This window comes from Protopterus annectens, chromosome 5.part0 (genome assembly GCF_019279795.1).
Source record: "Protopterus annectens isolate FY-2018-M chromosome 5.part0, PAN1.0, whole genome shotgun sequence".
Classification (NCBI taxonomy): Eukaryota; Metazoa; Chordata; order Ceratodontiformes; family Protopteridae; genus Protopterus; species Protopterus annectens.
In genome coordinates, this window is record NC_056735.1 from 1484499404 (window position 1) to 1484521152 (window position 21749).

Consider the following 21749-nt stretch of genomic DNA (forward strand, 5'->3'; position numbering starts at 1 on the left):
GATGGAAGACTTCCGAAACAATACTATTATGCCATTCTTGGCATTTAGTTTTAGTCCATGGCTATGATACCAGTTGTTTGTCTGTGTCAGCCCCTTCTGGAGAACATTTGTGTCAGTGAGATTCAATGACAGTTCCTAACTTGCAATCATCTGCAAATTTAGTCAGCCAGAAACCACTGACATTGGCCTTGACATCTGAGAAATAAATGCCAAAAAGGAGCAGTCCAGGAACTGATCCCTGAGGGACTCCACTTATGACTGCCCTCTTTGTAGAGGTGGACTCCACAATTCTAACATCCTGGGTCCTGTCTGTGAGCCATTTGGCTATCCACCGGGTGACATATGGATTTGTACCTAACCTCTTCTGTTTTGGCTACATGTTTGTCTTTAATTCATTCATATAAAGTGTGGGTAATGTTTCTTATATTCATGCCTCTGCATACTTTTTTTAATTGTAGTAGTGCGTGTAATTTTCCAGGTCTGAAAATTTCCTCCACTTGGTTAACCAGATGTAAAGAAGTATATGAACATCAGTGTCTCACTCTCACAAAAGTCAAATGGTTACCCAACAAGTAAAGATGAGGACTACCACAAGACTCACTTCTATTGAAACTGCTACATCTGGAAACATACGCACCCCTTTCTGTAAAATTCTCTTCTAAATCCCCCTCCCCACAACATAAGAGGTCTTTCTCACAAAGAGGTTCCAATTTGCAAGCCCCCCAAATTTATTTGTATCGTCATATTCTTTTATTGTAGCTCCAGAACCCTGAGAATGTTTTCCCCTCTGTCTAAAAGACTTTTGGTCGTACTTCAAATTTAGATCGCAGTTTAAAGCACATGACCTCATGCATGACCAGTGTAGGTGCATTCAGGCAGGGCCACATAATCTATCCCTTTTACCACCATGTAAGTTTTTATTACTTTGGTTATAATGTATGAACATGACTTTTCTCTCGCCATCTTCTTCTGTCCTTTTCTGCCGTATGCCTAGCTGGTCTTCTGATGTATGCTGTGTATTTTGTGTATAGGCTGAGTGTTTTTTTTATTGCAGTTATATTTCTACATAAATGTTTTCCAGGAATGGAATTTATCTGCATTGTTGTGATTGTATTCTCCCAGACTGTGTCTGAAATTGGTTTATTGGTCAGTACAGTATGGTAAATAAACAGACAAATAAATGTGTAAGTTTTCATGTTCACAAATGAAATGTTCTTAAAAGTGGCTACATTAGAAAATAACTACAGTATCCGTTTTGTAAATTACAGGACGATTTTTTTCTGTGTTAATACTCAGTGACATCTGATAGCAATTACAATTTTCATTCTCTGTTATTTTCAAAAAACGTTAACTGCATAGCTTGTTTAGAAAAATCACTGAGTTGTGTTGGAGACATTTAAAACAAAATTCTTCAGGGGTGCCGTATGTAGGAATAGTCTATGATTAGTTTTGTCTGCATGCTTATAAAACAACTGTAATACATGCTCCTATACACACATACATACAGAAACATTTATTTATTTAGTCTTCCTTAATTGTATGTAATCCCCTATTGTAAGATTTTTTTCTCCAAAAAAGGCACAACTCCTTTCAAAGTGAACTGCCCATACACTTATTTCCTGTGTACTTCCCTTCCCCAAAAGCCCAGTTGTAATATTAGGTCCATAATCAACATTTCATCTGTACCCTCACCTAGTATCCCTACTGTCTGGTTCTGCAAAATAAGTATATGTCGTATTTCTTAACTCACTATTACGTTTATTTAATCTGTTTATATTACTCTTTTGTGGGTTACTCTGTATCTTCTCTGTTACTCGTACGTATTTATGTTAATTCCCATTGTTACATAGTAATCTGGTTTTATAATGAGAAAAACTTTGCATGTGCTTGGAATATTTCTTCATTTTTTTGTGCATGCTTCTGCATTGAAACCGGCAACTGGTCAGTATTGATCAGTGAGTGCTCTACCTTGGTCAACAAATGCAAATCAGTCCGTCAGTAAATATAACCAGACACCCATATATACACGTATGGGCAGTTTGCTTAACACTGATCAGTATGCTTTTAGTTGAGCTTTAAGTCTGCACTCCTGTTTCCAGAATGTTAAGTTTCTGTGAATGAACTTGTCACTTTGCAGCTTAGGCTGTGAGAATGCAGTGACTTCACCTTTTTAAGGTGTTTTCTCTTTCCTCATTGTTATTCATTTATGCAGTTAATATATTTGCATAAGGGGATCTTAAGTGTAGTGCTGTGTATGTGGTGTGTTGTGTTGTGTTGGAGAGTTGTATTCTTCATTTGTAGTGGATGGATTGGTTTATAAACATTTAGGGAAAGATCTTTCATAGTGGAAGCCCCTCATACACGCACACACGTATGGAGGCACACACACTTGTTGATATGAATATGTGAGTGAGGGTATGTAATAGTGTTTCGAATGTCAATATTGAATATGTGTTTGGGATTGTAAGTGAAGTAAGCTGAATTATGGTTATGCAGAGTGTGTTTACATTTGAACAATGGAAATCTGAATACTTCTGTGTAAGTTACATGGGATTGGTTTGGGAGTGTGTGTGAATATTTGCAGGTTAAGATAAGGATAGATAAGGGATTAGGTTTTTATGGTGTCTATGTGCATGTTTGTTAGGTTTAGAGTAAGTGCTAAGAAAGGGGATCTATCTAATGATGTATGTACAAGTTTTTCTTAGGGCTATAAAAGTGGATGTGTTTTGTGGTGTGTGTATTTATGTTCATGTGTGCATGAATTTTATGGAGTATGTGAGTAAGTTTGTTGAATGGCAGTTTGGTTATTAATGCAGCTATGAATGTTAATGAGTTTGTGCGAAAGTGTTTGGGTAAGTCTGTGTTATGGGATAGATTTTGTGTGTGTGTGTGTGTGTGTGTGTGTGTGTGTGTGTGTGTGTGTGTGTGTGCTCGCATGTGTCTTGTGTAGTAGTCTTTCGGCTTCTCCCATTAGGGGTCACCACAGCGGATCACTGGTCCGCAGATTGATTGGCAGTGGAGTTTTTAATAGTGTTGAGTTGCCAGCCCGGCACACAACCTTCACAGAAGGCACACACACATGCACCTACCTGCATGTTTTTAAAACTCACTTGACAGCAGGGAGGACATGCAGACTCCACACAGAAGGCACTCCAGGTGAGAATCGAACTGGTGAACCTCTTGCTGTGAGGCGACAATGCTAACTGCTGCACCACCATGGCCGCTTCAAGTGTCTTACCTGCCTCATGCATGATAATCATAAACCTGCCCCTGACCCTAACTCTACACATTATATTATAAAAAATCCTTTCCCTAATAGTACTAATACAAGTGTCTTATGCATTAGTACTGATAGGGAAAGCAATTTTTATAATATAATGTGTAGGGTTAAGGTCAGGGGCAGGTTTATGATTAGCATGCATGAGGAAGGTAAGATAGGAGGGGGCAGTCTGCAGCAAAGTGTAAAAGAATGTAGTGCAGTCAGTCTGTCTGTCTGTTAGGAAATACTTTAATAGATAGCTGAATTCAATTATATTCAGGTAAAAAGGTGACAAAAGCAAAGTGGAACATGATAAGATTCCTACTAAAGTGTGTAGTGTTTGACATCTTGTGAAGCTGCACAGATGTAATCACCTTAGTGATAGTCCTAGAATAAAGTATGCTGATCTTGTTTTGCTGTCGGGAAAGATTCATGTCAGTTGAACGAATGCCTAAAACACAAAACCACTAAAATCAAACAAAAGTACAGAATAAAAAAAGAGAGAAAATGAAGAAAAAAAGAAAGTATTTTTGCTTGAGGGGAAAGCCACTTTATACTCTTAGTGTGTGTGGGGGGTCTCTCCACACCCCCTTACTTAAATATATTAAATTAGGTTAACACTACATTTGTAGTTTGTAAGAGTTAAATAAAATGAAACAGCTGCCCCGAACTACATGCATAGCATTTTATTTACAACAAAAATATAAAGTACATGCACCATTCCCATCAAACGTGACTGTTTGAAACACCATGCCCCATCAAGTAATGCTATACGCTTCTGCATCAAGAAGTTTAAGTGGTAAGAGCTACTCAGCTACATGAATTCATGTAAAAGTACCTTGACTGAACTTGGCTCTTTTAAATGGGTTCCCAGTTCTTATTTCCAGCTGTTTATTGGGAAATTATTTACTTTTGACTGAAAATCAAATGCGTTATACTGATCAAAAAGGCTTTAAAATTCATGAAATGGCCTTTAACCACAAGCAGCAAATCATCAGTAAATTGATGTTTTGTACATCAGTGTCCAACAAAGCTTTATTGGAAATAAACATTTGGTCTCAGACATGCCTATCACTGATTTGGCTGATTGGGGTATCTGAAGCACCTCTCCTTAGCCACAGCAACCATTAGTTTACAAATATTTATTAAAACTAGACCATATTACACGGTAAGCAGAAACACAATAATTACTAGCCATCAGATTACTATGGCAAGAAGCAGAGTCCTGGGAAAGGTAAGAGAGATAAGGGCAGAGAAATGAGAGAGTATAGCAGACTAGTTGGCCAGACCAGGATATCAGCTAACAATTTTGGTTATTTTTTAACTGACATTTGAACTCCTCCTTTAAATACAGATTTTGTGTCAGTGCCTGCTTACTCAAATTGCTTCTTTGTAGTCCTTAAAAAATATACTATTTTTTGTATTTGGATCAGACCCACCTGCCTCTAGAAAGTATAATCCCTTAATCTCAGATCTCCTCGTTTGGTTTAACCTCCCTGGAGCAAGGGTCTCCAGAACACATTTACTGACAGAGTAAGTTATATTTCTTTAGTAGGTCACAGAAAGGAGGGCTTTTTTCTTGCTAAGTTATATCAATCTATGACATCATGGGGGGAGGGATGAGCAGTGAAGTATTTTAAGCATGGATGCATGCTTCCATTCATATAGAGTGCTGTTCCAACTCCCTGGTTACACCACCTTCTTCTTCTTTCGGCTTTTCCCGGTTAGGGGTCACCACAGCGGATCACCTGTCCGCTCATGATTGGCAGTGGAGTTTTACGGTGTTGAGTTGCCAGCCCGACACCCAACCTTCCACAGAAGGTTCACGCATGCACACACTCACACTTAGGGCCAATTTAGAGTATCCAATCCACCTACAGCATGTCTTTGGGATGTGGGAGGAAACTGGAGCACCCAGAGGAAACCCATGCGACTACAGGAAGGACATGCAGACTCCGCACAGAAGGCACCCCAGCCGAGGATCGAACCGGAGAAACTCTTGCTGTGAGGCAGCAACGCTAACTGCTGCACCACCATGGCCGCCCACCAAAGAACAATAATTCACTGGGTAAATCCTCATCCCTCCCCTTAACGGAGCTGAGCTGTCCATCTACTGCTGAAGCTTATCTCCACCCCAACCTGCCCTTTAGCTTTCCATGTTGCTTGCTGGACTCAGATTACCAGTGGTGTAGGCAGACATCTTGCTTCAAACCAGCTGGCTAGCTGTACTTTCAAGGCACTTGCTAAGTACATCTTTTTTCTAGTGGCAGTTACAAAATTGACAATCAAACTATCCCCTTTCTTGATAAATATTTCAGCCAAATCTTGTCATAAAACTTTGACACTGAAACATCAATGAATACACTATCTGCAATATATTCTTCAAAATGTATTTTTTTGAAACCAGTTAAGTGTTGGTATTAAAACTATCTCTAATAAAAGTCTTAAAGTTAGGCTTATTTAAGACCAGATGTATTGAAGAGAGTTGATTTCATGGACTTGTTTAGGCATTTCATCATTATACTTAAATTTTGCCTTATTTGCTGTCAGGCTGGTAAACATTTTATACTCTTATGTAAAGTGACAGTTTCTCTGGAATGACACAGGTATTCATTTTCTAACTGTCTGACATAAGAGGAGTCATCATGGGCCTTATTCCAAATCCAGTTTTGAAATGATATTGATGTTTGCCTGGGTGTACACTTAGGAAACTTACAAAATACTTTTTTTCATCCTATGGGTAAAATCACAAGCTCTGAACAAACTACAACCCTAGAAAAAAAAAAAAAAACATGACAAGTTGAGTGTAACAAAATCAGAAAGATTTGATCATTTAATCCATACAGCTGTGATTTCAGAGATGAGTAAAACTGTCAGATTTCTGTTTGGTTTGCTATACGTATTAGTACGACTTTTAATAAGTGTTTCTGTTCAGCCCTCAATCAAAGACTCTTTTGAGAACTTTAAACCTTGACATTTTGCTTTTACTGAGGTATTTGGCCCATATCTTGCAGTTGCATGACTTTTTATTTAAATGTCATTTAAGATACACAGCCAAATAAACTTCAGATTTTGGTAGTCAACAGCTATGTCCATTAGCATATTTAAAGTATGCCTCATTTCTCCTAAGGGAATGAGATTTATGTCTGCTTTGTCTCATAATGAAGATTGTTTTGGCTGTCTACTTACAAGTGCTATACATCTAGTCCCGGGACATTATCGTTCCAGATTTTGTCAGATGGATTCTATGAGCAACTATTTCTGCAGATGGAAGTGGAGTGTCTGGTCTCCAGAACTTGTTCTCAGAGGACTACGGTTGTGTCTTCAGATCCTTCATTTTTGAACAGATGACTGAAAATTCCATTAATCCAGACAAGAACACAAACCTGAAAGTGCAATCAATAAATGGTATATGTGGCCAATAAAAGCTAATAACAGCTAAAATATAGAGATTGTCTCCACATAGTTGTTCTCTTTTGCCTTCTAAAACAAACCTAAGGGAAATAAGTCTATCATCATATTTTCATCTTTCATTTACAACAGCAGCTTGTAATATGTTTTCAGCAAGCAAACTTAATCCTGTGATGTGCATCTGATGTGGGGACTGATTCATTATGAAATATGGTACTTCATAATTTTTAGTTTGGATGTGATTATTTTTACTAAGCTGCACAAGAGCTCAGTAAAATCAATCATTTAAAATTCAGAGACTGATTTTCAAATAACGTATTATATGGGATATAATATGTAACTCAGACTAAGGTAAGTCCAGGGATTTCATAGTTATTGTTATACTGTATTTTAGCATTAATGTGTAAACATTTAAACATACTGGAGAATATTAGTAAACTCAAATGTATAGAAAACTGCATTAGAATGGTAGTTCTAAACAACTTTATGATTTGTATGAAAATTAAGGTTTTATGTCATAAAGAATTAGATGTTTATTATAACTGGTTTTAGATGAAAATTGAATTAATTTTCTGTATAATATGAAAATTTTTACTGCCATCTTCTTTGTCTAAAAATTTCAAAAATGTTAAACTGGACAAATGTTATACTTTATGGGAAAGGGTATGTAACAAACTGTAAATGCGTTGCCTACAGAGTGCCAGTACTTGCTGAGTATTCTTTGAGTCATTTTGCCCTGACTGTAGATCATCAGTGCCCTGTCATCTAATTTGCCCATTTGTTACCTCATCACAGAGGACAAGAGTCAACAGGGGTGGGGGTGGGAGGTAGGAGGATGTATCATCAACACGGCCATCAGGGATAACTCAAAAACTCAGATTTTTACTTTAAGCTGTTAACCCATGCACTCACCCCGCAACAACATCTGGGTGGGGCATGCAAAGGGCATTAGTGCTGAATTGCCTCTCACTTCTGCAAAGGGGTGACTTCAGCAAGACTTTTTCATCTGCTCATCCAGTGGCACTACCTGATTGTTTCTGTAGTCTCCACTAGAGGAATCACACCTAGTAAATGTGCCCAGGCCAGACGTACACCTCCACCCCTCCCTCGAGAGAGAGATGTGCAGGCTGTGTGCCCCTTTACTCTTCTCACTTGCATTTCCTTGAGTGGCACATTTGGTAATCAAAATCCCAGACAGCTGGGTTACAGTCAGGGATCATCCCTCCTAGCCATGGAGGCAGGTTACTTTCTAAGTACCTGCTAAAGCAGGTGACATTTTACATATCAAATGTTGCCATTTCCATCTTTACTTAAATGTACTGTTAGAGGCTAGGGAATTCCAAGTCACTACATGTTTTTATTGTATTGCTGTGACTTTTTGGGATTAGGTTGATGAATGAGTTTTACCCTGCTACTTTAGTATATGAACATTTGATTAGTAAGTGTTGCTTCATGAAAGTGAGATGCTGATGATAAATAGTTGTAGTGTGATTTATATGTTACATTAAATACACTATAGGCAACCAAGTGCATATCTGTAAAAAAAAAAAAAAATAGTGGTATACTTGTGAGCATTGCTAGTGGGTGTATTATAACCAGCTAGATAAGGCAGCTGAGAGAGCTTGATTTAAACTTAGTTACTTCTGCTGCAAATGAACTGTTTTATCTGTTGGTTGGGTGCTGGGCTGGCAACTCGACACTATAAAAAAATCTACTGCCAATCATAAGCGGACTGGTGATCTGCTGTGGCAAACCCTAACCGGGAAAAACTGAAAGACTTACTAATGCTGCTGTCTTCACATTTTGGAGCAGTTGTACTTTGCACTGCTTACATCTCTCCTTTCTTAATCTTCTTCTCCTTTTGGCTTTTCCCCAATCATGATTGGCAGTGGAGTTTTACAGTGTCGAGTTGCTAGCCCCAGCGCCCAACCTTCCACAGAAGGCACACACATGCACTCACTCCTAGGGTCAGTTTAGAGTGTCAAGTCCACCTACAGCATGTCTTTGGAATGTGGGAGAAAACCCACGCGACCACAGGGAGGACATGCAGACTTCGCACAGAAGACACCCCAGCCAAGGATCGAACCGGAGAACCTCTTGCTGTGAGGCAGTAACGCTAACCGCTGCACCATCGCAGCTGCCCCACATCTCTCCTTTCTTAATATTCTGCTGCAATCTGCTGATACTTCTGAACAGCGAGAAGATAAAAGGAGAGGGTATATAGGTGATTGTATTGCTTGATGCTGTTCTCACTTGGACTGTAGGTACGGTTTTGTTAAAAGCAAACACTACATGATTATAACAACAGTACTACCTGGATGCATTTTTTTTAAGAAGTCTTGCTGCATTTCATTTTTGAAACAGTACAGGCATGAACAGGTTTAATTTGCAGTTAACCACTGCCATTAGGAATAATAAATAAATTGCCTCTTTTTGAATGGAATAGTCCTGTAGTAGGAAGGCCTGTTGGTGTGGTGATTTTGTTGTAGACTGTGCAGCAGTAAACCAGTGTTCAATTTATAGCCGTTGTGTCTGATGGCTGACACAAAAAATGGAATGGAATGGAATGGAATGGCCAGGCCTAGCTTTCTCATTCTGGTGTGACCAATATAGAATCACCTGCTGCAGTATGTTAACCTAGAAGGGATTGGGGACATTAGCTGATGGGTATAAATCTGCTTAGAAGACTGTGGCCTCAGTGGTGTACATAACATGTTACCAGTAGTGAGCATACACCTATATAGCAGTCAGTATGCATTGCACATAAAACACACAGGGAGTATATAAGTAAACTCCCTATGAACCAGTAGGCTCAGTCAGACCCCACCATGATCCACCTCATTGTTGTACTGGTACATTGTTAGTTTGCAGTGATGGTACAGCAAACATAAAATCTGAATTAATCTTGTCTTCCAGCTTTAATATTCATTGACATGCAACAAATAAACAAGCATAACTCCCCCTCACTAAACCTATATGGATTCCCCCAAAGGATATACGTCCACTCTAGGAAAGGCAAAAGGATGGGGGCTTTGAATTTCCCAGTGGTAATCAAATCCTACAGCAGTATTTTGGCAGTTATTTATATAGCTGTTTCTCTGAATGGTCACGCACTAATTTTTGCATTGTAATGTGCACAAAAACATCCCCAAAGTGACGAATATGCTGTACAATGTAGTTTCCCCTATGCAGATCTTTTGAACCCGTGCATCAGCATTATGGGACTGGGTCCCTCACACAGCTTTACTGAAGCAGTCCATGTATTCAGTAGAGCACTTCTATCAATGCAAACTAAACAGCCCCCCCAAAAGAGGTGGAAACACAGAGAGAGACTCCCACCCTTGAGCGAGAGAGAGTGAGTGAGTGTATGTGTGTGTGAGTACCTTTCTATGTACATGTGTTTGTGTGTATGTGTACATGTTTGTGTTTATATATATTTACCTGTGAGACACTCTGCATCTGCATTTGTTTGCAGGGGTTTGTATGTAAATGGCTGTGCGTTTGTGTGCATGTAGGCATTATTAAATACTTGCTTAACTTCTACTAAGAATGCAAAATACAGCCTCTCACAACAATTACATATCCTATAGCAATTTTCAAACATTAGGCAGAGAAACTACTTTACATCGAAAAAATGTGTGCATGATAATAAAACAAATACACACACGGAGGGTTTGCAAGTGCAATATTGTTCTCCATAATGTAAGTTACAGAGAAATAATGGACCTTCCAGGGGTGAGACAGCCCTCTGCCTGTGGCATTGGGCTTTACAACACCCCTGGACAGTCTGTTGTTTCCCGATAATGCCAACCATGTTGGGCATTGTTGTATGATTAATGCATAGGCCGTAGAACTACCTCCTAAATGAGTGGATTGCCTGTAGCAGCTATATAATTGGATGGTTTGTTTGTTTGTGTCTTTCGGCTTTTCCCGGTTAGGGGTCGCCACAGCGGAACTCCGGTCCGCTAATGATTGGCAGTAGAGTTTTACGTGCTGGCTTGCCAGGCCTAACACACAACCTTCAATGAAGGAACACCCGTTCACGCATGTCGCCACACAGAAGACGCTCTAACTGAGAATCGAACGGACAACGTCTAACTGTGAGGCGACAACGCTACCGCAGCATCAACAATATAATTGGATGGTAATAATTAATAATAATTAGATGGTAAGATGGTAACTAGTACATAACTGGTGAAGGACCTAGTTGATGCATCGCAGGTATTACCTGTGTTGTGACTGGACAACTGATACCCATTGCTTTGTCTTTTATTGTGTGTCATCACATATTCTGTAATTTCTTCTGTGGGTATCTGTCATCCCCACTTATCTGGGGTTTTTGCCTTAAATGTTTCTTTAGCCTAGTGGAACTAACCATCTTATCAGAAATGAATGGATAAGTAAAAAAATGATCTATCAAGGCAATTTAACTTTATCTGTGGCTACTCATCTGCCTTAGTGACCAGAAGTCATTATTTTATGACACCATCAGTTTTGAAAAATATACAAGTGAAAAAAATATGGTTTTGTTGATTATGAGTGCTTGATGGCTGTAGAAAATGTCCCTTACTCTGAAATGCAGTGACTGTAATACTGACCCCATTCAAAAAAACACTAAAAGCACAATTTTAAATTATGTGAAAGCTGTTCCAAAATTTATTTTCAGTCAAACTGCATTTACATAGTAATTTGACAATGAGCTGAACTAAACGTCTGTTCATATTTAACATTTGTTTTTGCGAAGTAAATGAAAAATGTAGAAACCTATGTTTTACTGAAGGATGGTTTAGGGTGTTTACCTCCATTATCAGCTACAGGTTTCTTAACGCCCTGAGTATGAGATGGTGAACAGATGCTTGAAAACAGAGTGCTTTCCCCTTTTGCTTGTGGTGTGGGGTCTCTTCTTGCAGAGGGGTGCTGTCTGTTGGAGGCCAGGGACTTTCAGCTGATTAATTAAAAGGTGCATAATGCACATTGTAGTGCTTACAATGCATGTGGTGGGGGGGACAGCAAGCACAGACTAACTTCTGTGCTGTATTGCATGTCAGAATGCATATCCCTGGAGATCTAAGCATACAGACTGATGATTAAATGTCCTCTCCTGTGCATATGTCATTGTCTAGATGGCCAGTGGATACCCAGATCTTACCCCCTCCCACTAGATCAAAATATAAAGGTGCTTCTTCCCTACTTTTCCCCCTCCCCTGACAGACACACACACACACACACACACACACACACACACACACACACACACACACACACACACACACACACAGGGTTTGCAAGTGTTTCAGCACTGCAGATGTTAACTGACAAAAAGAAGAAAAATCACCTATTGTGACTCTAACAGAGGAACGTCTACAAACTGTAAATTATGAAAAATCAGCATATTTAGCATATTTTCATGGATGCTGCTTTCTGTTTCATGTAAATGTTCAATTGTAATGTAAACCGTTATGAATTGTTTTAGCTGTTTACATATAACTGATTACTGTAAACATAGTTAAGTGTCTATGGTTATAATTTCCTACCTAAATTGAATACGAATATTTTCAATGAGTAAATACATGCAGATGTTCACCAAGAAATGTGTAAATGTGGTTTACTGCTGACCTCTGCTGGCTGTATGTACACAGCAGTGTATTTTACCAGCTTAAATGCAATACTAGTTAATTTTATTAAGATGCTTACCTTCATCTTTGTCTGTTTCTGTTTTTCATAGGCATGTGTTTTTCATCCTATCTGTATATCATCTTTGTCTATTTTAAACACATATATAAACAGATATTTGTTTCACTTTGATGTCATTACCATCTCATATCAAGTTAATGTTTCCTTTTTTTAGGTGCAAAGATGGCCTGAAAGGTTTTGCATTTTCAGCACTAAAGTAAGTTAAAAATATTTTTTTCTTGAAGAAACCTTCATGAAAATAAATACTGAATTTTTTCCCCATTACTGTACAAATTGTATGAGACCGTTTATTTTATTACAGTTCCTTTTACCGTCTATGACCATCTGGAATGCTCTTCAACTGGTGCGGAAATCATTCTCCCACCCTCTGCTGATCCTGTGGATTCCCAATGTTATAATGTTGCTTACTGCCATGTGCTGATATGAGTCATTACGGGTGTAGTCAAGATTATTGGAACTGTACACTGACTTCCAGAATATAGACACCCCATCCCCTAAGTGTTGCCCCATTAACCTCAGATAGCGCATGTTTTGGATAGCATAATTTTCATTACTGGAAAAACAAATTATAAAATAATAGGCTTTTGCAACAGTAATAATAATAAAACAATCTCTCTCTCTCTCTGTCTCAGACATTCTGGTTTAAAAAAAAAAACTGTTTAATAAAATATTTAATTTTGTAACCAAAAAACTCATAAAAATGTCAGCTTTTGTTTCTAATTTAAATTTTAGCAAATCCTATTGCACAAAAGTATTTTAAGAAGTGTATACTGGTGAAAAGTGTGTACTGGTGTACATGGTGTATTCCTGAATACACCCCCAAGTGAGTAGTGATCTGCTTCGGCTTTTCCACTTACTCAAACCAAAGTTCTCTAGATCTAGGAAGTCAGGGGCAGATGTACAGCTGGTTGTATACTAGCAAAGTGTCATAATCCTGAATTCTAGATGTTTCCTTCCACCCATGTCAGAGTTCACTTGTATTTCCAGGCTCTAGCATATTCATTGTACATATTTCCTGGTGGTACTTAGGAGTGGTCAGGTGGTGGCAGCCATTTCCATTCTGATGTTAGAGTACATTACCTGATACATTTTCCTGGCAGAAGGTACTACAGTGTTGGCATAACTCACACTAGTCGTACTGTACCTATGGAGAGAGTTATTGTCTGTCTGACCCATGGTATATGTTCATTCATTTATTTTTGTTTGTAAAGGCCATGTACATTGTGTGCAGGACACAGTATTAACATCTTTAATGTCTATCCTAATGTTGTGTCTTACGGCTTTTCCCGGTTAGGGGTCACCAGAGCGGAACTCTGGTCCGCTAATGATTGGCAGTAGATTTTTACGTGCCGAATTGCCGGCCCTGACACACAACCTTCAACGAAGGTACGCCCATTCACACATGTCTACACACAGAAGACGGTCTATCTGAGAATCGAACAGGACAACGTCTTACTGTGAGGCAACAATACTACCGCAGCACCACCACTAAATAAATGTTAGCACATCTTGGAGTTTGATACAGTTTTCAACTATACCAGAGGTCTTAAACTTAAATGACCATGAAGGCCACATGTGGACTAGCATGCTGAATGGAGGGCTGGTTGCAAGGCCAAAATTCATGGCAGTAGTGATTAACACTGAGAAGTGTGACCAGAAAACTGCAAATAGTGGACTACACATACTAAGATTGAGATTGCAGCATTTAATTCCCCTTACTCTATAAAGTATAGTGATTGTGGAACTAGTCTATATAAGTTGCAGGGGTATTAGTGGGCAAAGCCCCCTGCAAAAATGCTTTTTAAGATTTATTGCCAGTTTTTACTTTTCATGTGTAATGTGAGTGGTTGCAATTTTGTGATCCCACTTTTCATTGTCGAACTGTATTGCTCCAGTCATGGAGCCCGAAAGCCATATGACATTATAAGGTTGTTTGAATAACTTTAGCATATTAACTGAAAGGAACAGTGCTAGGAAATATCACTTTCATAGATAAATAATGGTTTTAGTTCCTGTGTAATAAAGGCAAACCATTTTTCTGATTTTATGTATTATGTATTTACTTCTTTGAGAAAAGTGAAGCTATAGATGTTAAAAACCACAACACATACTCCCACATCTATAACTGACTGTCACTAAGAAAAAAATTACCCCAATCCTAGTATGGTTAAACACTCGCTAATAAAAGTTTATTGGTGACAGGCGATTCCAAAGTGAGACACACAGACTTTTTTTCTCTCAGGGCTGGACAAAAATTAAGTGACTGTGAGTTGTCTTTTAGGTGCCAAGATCTCTGACACCTTAAGGTCCCTTAAGACCCTTAAGAAAAACAAGTAGGGCTATAATGTGGTGTGGTGGTGGTCCATTTGGGTATACATACAAAACTGTCGCAACGGTCGGCAACATTGTTTTTGTTATTGTTTTGCCGACCGTTTTGTTTGTAGTCCACTTGGATATACATGATGTAGTACACAAACCTATAAGGGATATGCAGCAAAAAACAAGTCCACAAGAAAAAGTGCCAAAAACACCAAAATTAATCCAAACCAAAAGATAGACAATCGTTCACCACCCAACACAAGTGAAAAATATTTTATTGCACAGAAGCACTGAAAAAATATATGAAAATTTACATCAGCATTAATGCATGGCAAACACTGTGCTTTCATCCTAACAAAGACTTCATCAGATGTATTCCACAGTCCAAGTAGCATTCCTTATATACACCAGTAATTGAAAACAATTAATTAATAAAACAAATTTTAATTAAAATTAAAACCCTGCTTCTAAATTGTAAGGGTTAACCTACCTAAATGGTAAAATATATGCACCAAGAAAGACATTTCCAAGCTCTCTATGCATGTCATGAATGCAGGAAAGACTGTGATACTGAGTGGTATCCTACTGTCACCAAGAGTGATGCCAGTGTTCAAGGAAAAGTTGAATTATTTCAACAATTGGCTGAATAACTGGAGTCAGTTGTGTAGGATGTAGCATGTGTCAGCATGGGGTGAACTGCTGCACAGCCTGCACAGTGGTACTTGCTTTGCGAAGTATGGCTTGCACCTCTCATTCCAAGGTTTCCATATTCTGGACAAATCTTTTGCTGCCCTCACAGTACCATTTTTATTCAGATTCTAGGTAACAGAGCTGCCAGCCGAAAAATATAACAGAGCACCAGAGAGTATCAGTTTAGCAATGCTCAATGTTGGAAGTCTCAGTAACAAATTTCCTGACATTAAATCCCTCCTGCATTTAGAGAGTATTCATGTGTGATGATATTACTGAAACCTGGTTTACAATTGCTGAAAGCAGTCTTTTGTATCAAGGTTTTGTGCCTAACAAAACTTTAGATCCTATCGTCACAGTGGTAGAGTACCTACATCTATCCAAGACTACAAAACCTCAAGGCAGATTCCCAGAGACCCACAAGCCAAATTTATTAAGATTCATTCTAATTAAAAGCAAATATTAGAGAATAGCATGTTACAGGACCCCCGGAAACCATGCTTTTTTCTTAAGTACATTGGATGAATGTTGAATACGCAAGCACTGCATCATCTTGAGAGACTTTACACATTGATAAACTGGGAAACCTGTACCTCAGATGTAGGCTATACCCAATACCCAAACATTCCTCAGTTTCCTGAACAAGAATTCCCCGGATTGAATAATCAAAGAGGCCACTAGAGGACAAAATGTTCTTGACCCTGTCCTTACAGATGTAGCATCAGTATGCATTATCTCAGTAGTATTACTTCCCCAGTCAACTATGACCACTAATTGGTAGCCTTCTCATTCAAAATCCTTAAACTAGCAGATGCAAATATTACATTATTCAAAGATATCAAACGTATAAACTTCCTGCCATTCCATGATGAAGTCTCAAAGTTCAAGTACGACTTACTACCAAGATGTGGTATACCTAGTAGTTGTGCAAATAAATTATATGCTCACCTAGAAAATTTTATAAATTTGTCATCAAAATGTGAAGGGTAAGAACAAACAAGCCTGGTGCCCCACATGCATAAGTAAACATTACAATAAAAGCTCATTAAAACATATAGCAAAATTAACGTCCCACAGTATCAAGGTCATCATCAAAAGGTTAACTCAAAAGTACTGAAAAATGCCAATCAGGAAAATAAAGACACTTTTTATGACATTTTATTTGAATCAGGACTATGTATGGAGAGGTTTTTGGGACAATATGAGTTAAAGAAAAATTGTAACCCATGGAATTTATATGTGGAGAAACTAAAAAGAAAATATTAGTTCAGTTTCAAACTGAAGTTGAGAAAGAGACACTAAAAGAATATGCAAAGACGTGATTAGCATTACTAAAATTTATGGCAGTAGAAGTTTATGGACTGGGGTTGGGAATGTAGTGTTGTATTAAAAATGGAAAATGAGAAGATTATGTACATCCCAAGTATGATAAATGTAGATGGGAACAAAGGTTCAGTGAAATATTGGGGACAACAAAAATGCTTTTTTTTTCTGTGGAAAAAGTGACCATTTAATTAATAATTGTGATAAAAGAAAATGTTATATCTGTGATAAAGAAGATCATGATGCGAAAAGATGTGAATTTAAATTTTTAAATGTGAAAAACGGGTAATGTATGGATGGAGTGCAAGGAAAATATAGGATAATATAAGGAGAAAGCAAATAAAAAACAAGGCATTGAGCAAGAGATAGACAAGAGCAAGAAAAAGTGCAAGGTAAACAAATAATGATAGAAAATACTGAGATAGAAGAGGAAAGCATAGCCAAAGGAAAACAAAAAAAGAAACAAAGTAATTAATGTAAGAAATAAGTGAAGACGAGGATATTAATTGGAGAATAGTGAAAGGAGGAAATAATTCCACCAGGAAAAGTGTAAAAGACAAAAGAAAAATCATTGACTTAGGTATGAAAGAAAATGAGAAATGAAAAGGATAATGAGAAGTTGGAGTTGACAGAAGAATACAACAAAAAATAAAAAAAATGAAGAGCTGAGGCAGTAAAAAACATAAAAAAGAAAAACGGGGTATTAGCATGGTGTGCAGCACTTGACATGGACATAATTGTTATAGAAGATATACAAATATTAACAGAAAAAGAGAGATAAACAGAGAAGTTATTGGGGAGTGAGATTATCTGGAATATAGGAAAAGAAACATGCTCAGGCATAGGAATAATATGCAAACGATTAGTAAAAATTTTGGATATTACCATATATTGGCTAGAGTAATGATAATGGATGTGAAGTTTAAAGATTAGGTTTATAGAATTATAGCAATTTATGTATATGTGACAAAGGATGAGAGGGTATGTTCAAGAAAATTTTAGATTATGTAGGTGTAAACATGGAGTTGATATTAGTGGGTGATTTGAACAATGACTTTATAAGGAAAAACGGAGTGGCGATTTAATAACAATATTAGAAGTAACTAATGTGGGAAGTTATATATTTGGAGTAATAAACAGTGGATACATAAAATAAGTAATATAAGAACAGAGATAGATTATTTTATTATTTCTGAAAGTTTAAAAATACAAAAGGGGGCAAAATATACAGAATTTTCAGATCATTTAACTATTTGGATAGAGATTCAAAAAATAAATGGATATATAAAATAGATAAAGGTATTACGAGAGTAAATGAAAAGATTTAGATTAAAAAATGTTTAAAAATGATTAGCCAATTGTGGAAAGATCATGTGGGAATGAGAGAATTCTGTAAGAATTAGACTTCATAATGGATGCGTTTTAAAAATAAATTTAAAAATGTTATTTGGAATGACGAAGTATAAAAAGAAAAAATAGAAAGAAGTAATTAAATAGGCATTTGCAGGCTTAGAAACAATAAATCATTTTTTGATAGAGAGAAGTATATGAGATGAATCAAGAGAATATTAAAAAACATTTATATAAGCAAATGTATTTTCTGCAAGGAAAAAAAGAAGGCATGGTGATTTATTTAAGTAGTAGTGTAAAAGAAAAAAGGATAATGAGAGAAATAAGAAAGAATAGAGTGTGAGAAGTCAACAAAAAATAATGAATGTAGTAAAAGAACATATATGAAAACATTTAAAGAAATAAGATTAAGCAAAAACAAAAGTGGAAAGTTAAAAAATAGAACAAGATAAAGATTTGGAAAAGGAAATAATAGAAGAGGTGAATAATACACTAAGATTGGTAAATCTAGGATCGCCAACTTGACTGGATGGGATAAAATATCATATGCATAGAGATATGTTAAATTGGCAGTAGTAGTATTTTGTGCAAGTGTTAAATGACTGGTTAGAGGAAGGTTTTAAACAAGGAGAAATGTGTTGGAGCCATGAAATTTATATGAGAAAAAGAAGACATAAGGAGTTAGAGGCCAACAGCACTTAAGTGAGACTATGGGATTTTCATGAAAATAATAGAAATAAGACTGGAATATAAACTAAATAACACATTAAAGGATACACTTTCTGGAAGAAAGGGAAAAGGAAGTCAAGAACTATTAATTGTAGTAAGAGAAATTGTAGATGACATAATGAATAGGAAAACGGAAGTTAGAATCATGGCAGGTGACTGGAATACAGCATTTGACAAAATACAACATGAAATTTCATGGGATATAGTGAAAGAATTATAACATAAATGAGAAGATACAAAAGATTTATGTTACCTCGTAGGAGAAAAATAAAGTAAAAGTGTTAGTGAATGGGGATGGTTGAACCAGGAAATGGACATAAAGAGTGGTATAAGACAGGGATGTCCTGCAAGTAGCATTTTATTTGTGTTATTCATGAACACAGTGGCTAATAAAATAAATACTTCATTAAAGGTAGCAGAGTATAAGGACTATAGAAGGAATTAGAGTACCAGTCATGTTCTCATACAATGATGATATCATACTGGTAACAAAGAATGGATGGAAGAAGCTATTAAGATACCTAATAAATATTTGAAGGTCATAGGCATGAACATAGAGATAAGAGCATAGGATTAGAGGAAGAAGGTAAAATAGTGACTATTCAGTTTAACATGAAGGAAATAAAATATTAGGTATAACATTTGGAAATGAAATAGTTAATGCAACAATGGGAAGATATAATATAATAATTAAGAAATATATGTTTATTTTGGAGAACATATAAGACAAACAATAAGCTGTCATATAAAAAGAAAGTGTATGTAATTAATTCTGTATTAGTGGGGAAAATTTCATACTTGGCAAATGTTTTTGTGATCCCTATAAAATGTGAGAACGAACTAATGACATTTGTGTTTTCAATTTATATGGGGATCCAGACTGAACCCAGTAAAAAGAGGAATACTATATGTTAAGGAAGAAGGAGGAGGGTTGTGATTGATGAATCCTGTGATGTATGCAGTGACATTATGTGAGGGACCTTGGTACATGGTTAGATAACTCCCTCTCCTTTGATAATCACATTGCAACAGTGGTCAGTAAATCCTTTTGTTTAGCACAGCTGATGGCAAAGGTCATTTTCTGTAGCTCCAAAGAAGTCCTTACTTCTCTACGTTCTGTACTGATAATGCCCATAATTTAATACATTGTCCCATTTGGAATATGCCACGTGAAAAAATATATTTTACTATAAGTATCAAGCAGTTGGAGATATCCCAAATGTTCTTGACAAAAAAGATTATAGGCTTAAAGGACCTGAGCTACCAAGAGAAGCTGGAGGGCCTTGACTCTACATCCACTGTCCTATAGACTCCTTAGAGGCGATCTATACCTTGTCTTCCATGCCATTAGGGATCTGACAGTCGAAGACCTTTTATTTCTCCACAAATCTAGCAGTCCAGTGAACACTAGAACTAGGGATCTGAACCTGCTAAGAAAATAAGCAAATTATGGGGCAGAGATAGATTTGTCAGTCAAAGACTATACCTTTTCTGGAACAAACCTCTTGTTCAGGTCAAGGGATATGGCACACTATGCTCCTTTAAGACGGAATTAAACATTTGGATGGGTGTTCATATATTCAACTTTAGTATGACCAGTATGAGTTAAGGTCTAAGGGTTGGTATTAGCAAGGCATAGTTAACTGGTCACATGGCCCAGCTGCCAGTTTGTGAACAGTTTCCTTAAGTCTCTCTGTTCTTCCTTTGCTTGGGAATTTTTGAGACTGGGTGACAGTATTTCTGAAAGTAGAAATAATGAAGACAAAGAAACAGCTTTCTTGGTGTTTCTGTGGCCAAACAGACCACACTGAGTATACAAGCAATTTTGGGGAGACTCAGGGTGATATTTATGGTGATTTAAGGGAAGTTTGGCAGAATCTCTGTGGAGCAGTTATTTTAATAACTTCTTTTTAAGACAAAGACAAAATTAACAATATGTATAAACTAGTTAGGTATATTTTTCCTGACATTTTATGATGTAGGTAATGTTTTTTATAACAAGACCTTTTGGAACATTTAATTTGCTGTGTTACATAAAGTTACATACTATTTCCTCTTATGGTGAATTCATAAGCTTGTCTCCACAATGCTGTAAACATTTTTAAACTGCTGTGTGGTGGAATAATGTGCTGGATGCCCAACATTTTTTATTCACCCATCACTAGTTGCTACTTTCATTTTGGAGTAAGCAAGCATTCCTAATGTACAGCCAAAACAGGCTTAGTTGAAAACCGAGGTGATTTCCTCTCCTTTCAAAGAGTAAGCCTGCCACCTAGTGGATGAGCTGTAGCAATACAGATCAGTGATCTGTTTCAAAATTGACTTTACATCTACAGAGTCAGCATGCTTGTGCGCTGTGTGAATGAGAGAGCATGCATGCTTGCACATATCTGCACTTTTGCATGTATATCCTTGTGCTGCATTAGAGGAAACTGACAGGCATTGTAACAGGTGGGAAACAGATGATGCTCTTGACACCTGCTTCTGGTTTGTACACTGATAAAAATTATCTTTATTTTATTTATTTATTTTTTTATTTATTTAACATTTGTTGACGGGGAAAGTCCGACTAGGTTCCATAAATCCTGTTTTCAGCGGAGGCCCGGGGAGAAATGCTCCAGAATGTTTATGTTCCGTCTCACCAAATTATGACAGAAAGCTGATGTGACATGTAGGCTTAGCGGTCGTCTTGGAAGTTGGGCCGTGGCTGTGGGCAGTAGGGGCAGAGATGACATGCATTCAGTGCTGAGAGAAAACAGTTATGGGGGGGGGGTGCATGCTGCAGGTCGATATGGAGTTTTGACTGAACACATAACTAGGCATTGAACTTGTATTAGTATGCATGTATTAAATGATGCCTACATTCTTTTCCATTTAATTGATTCATTACAAAAAACAGCAGCCTGACATTAGAACTGCTCTCATTGTCTCCTTAGTTTTTATTGTTACATACTGAACCAAAAAGCTGCATGAG

At 37.2% G+C, this 21749-nt stretch overlaps 1 protein-coding gene across 1 annotated transcript in view; it reads left to right on the forward strand.

Moving 5' to 3' along the window:
* The window catches only part of TMEM135 (transmembrane protein 135), a 2670197-nt gene that overhangs the window by 2288592 nt on the left and 359856 nt on the right, over positions 1-21749 (forward strand). Inside the window, exon 7 of the mRNA XM_044071311.1 lies at positions 12519-12560. Coding sequence (XP_043927246.1) covers positions 12519-12560 — 42 coding nt within the window. The remainder of the gene's footprint in view (positions 1-12518; positions 12561-21749) is intronic.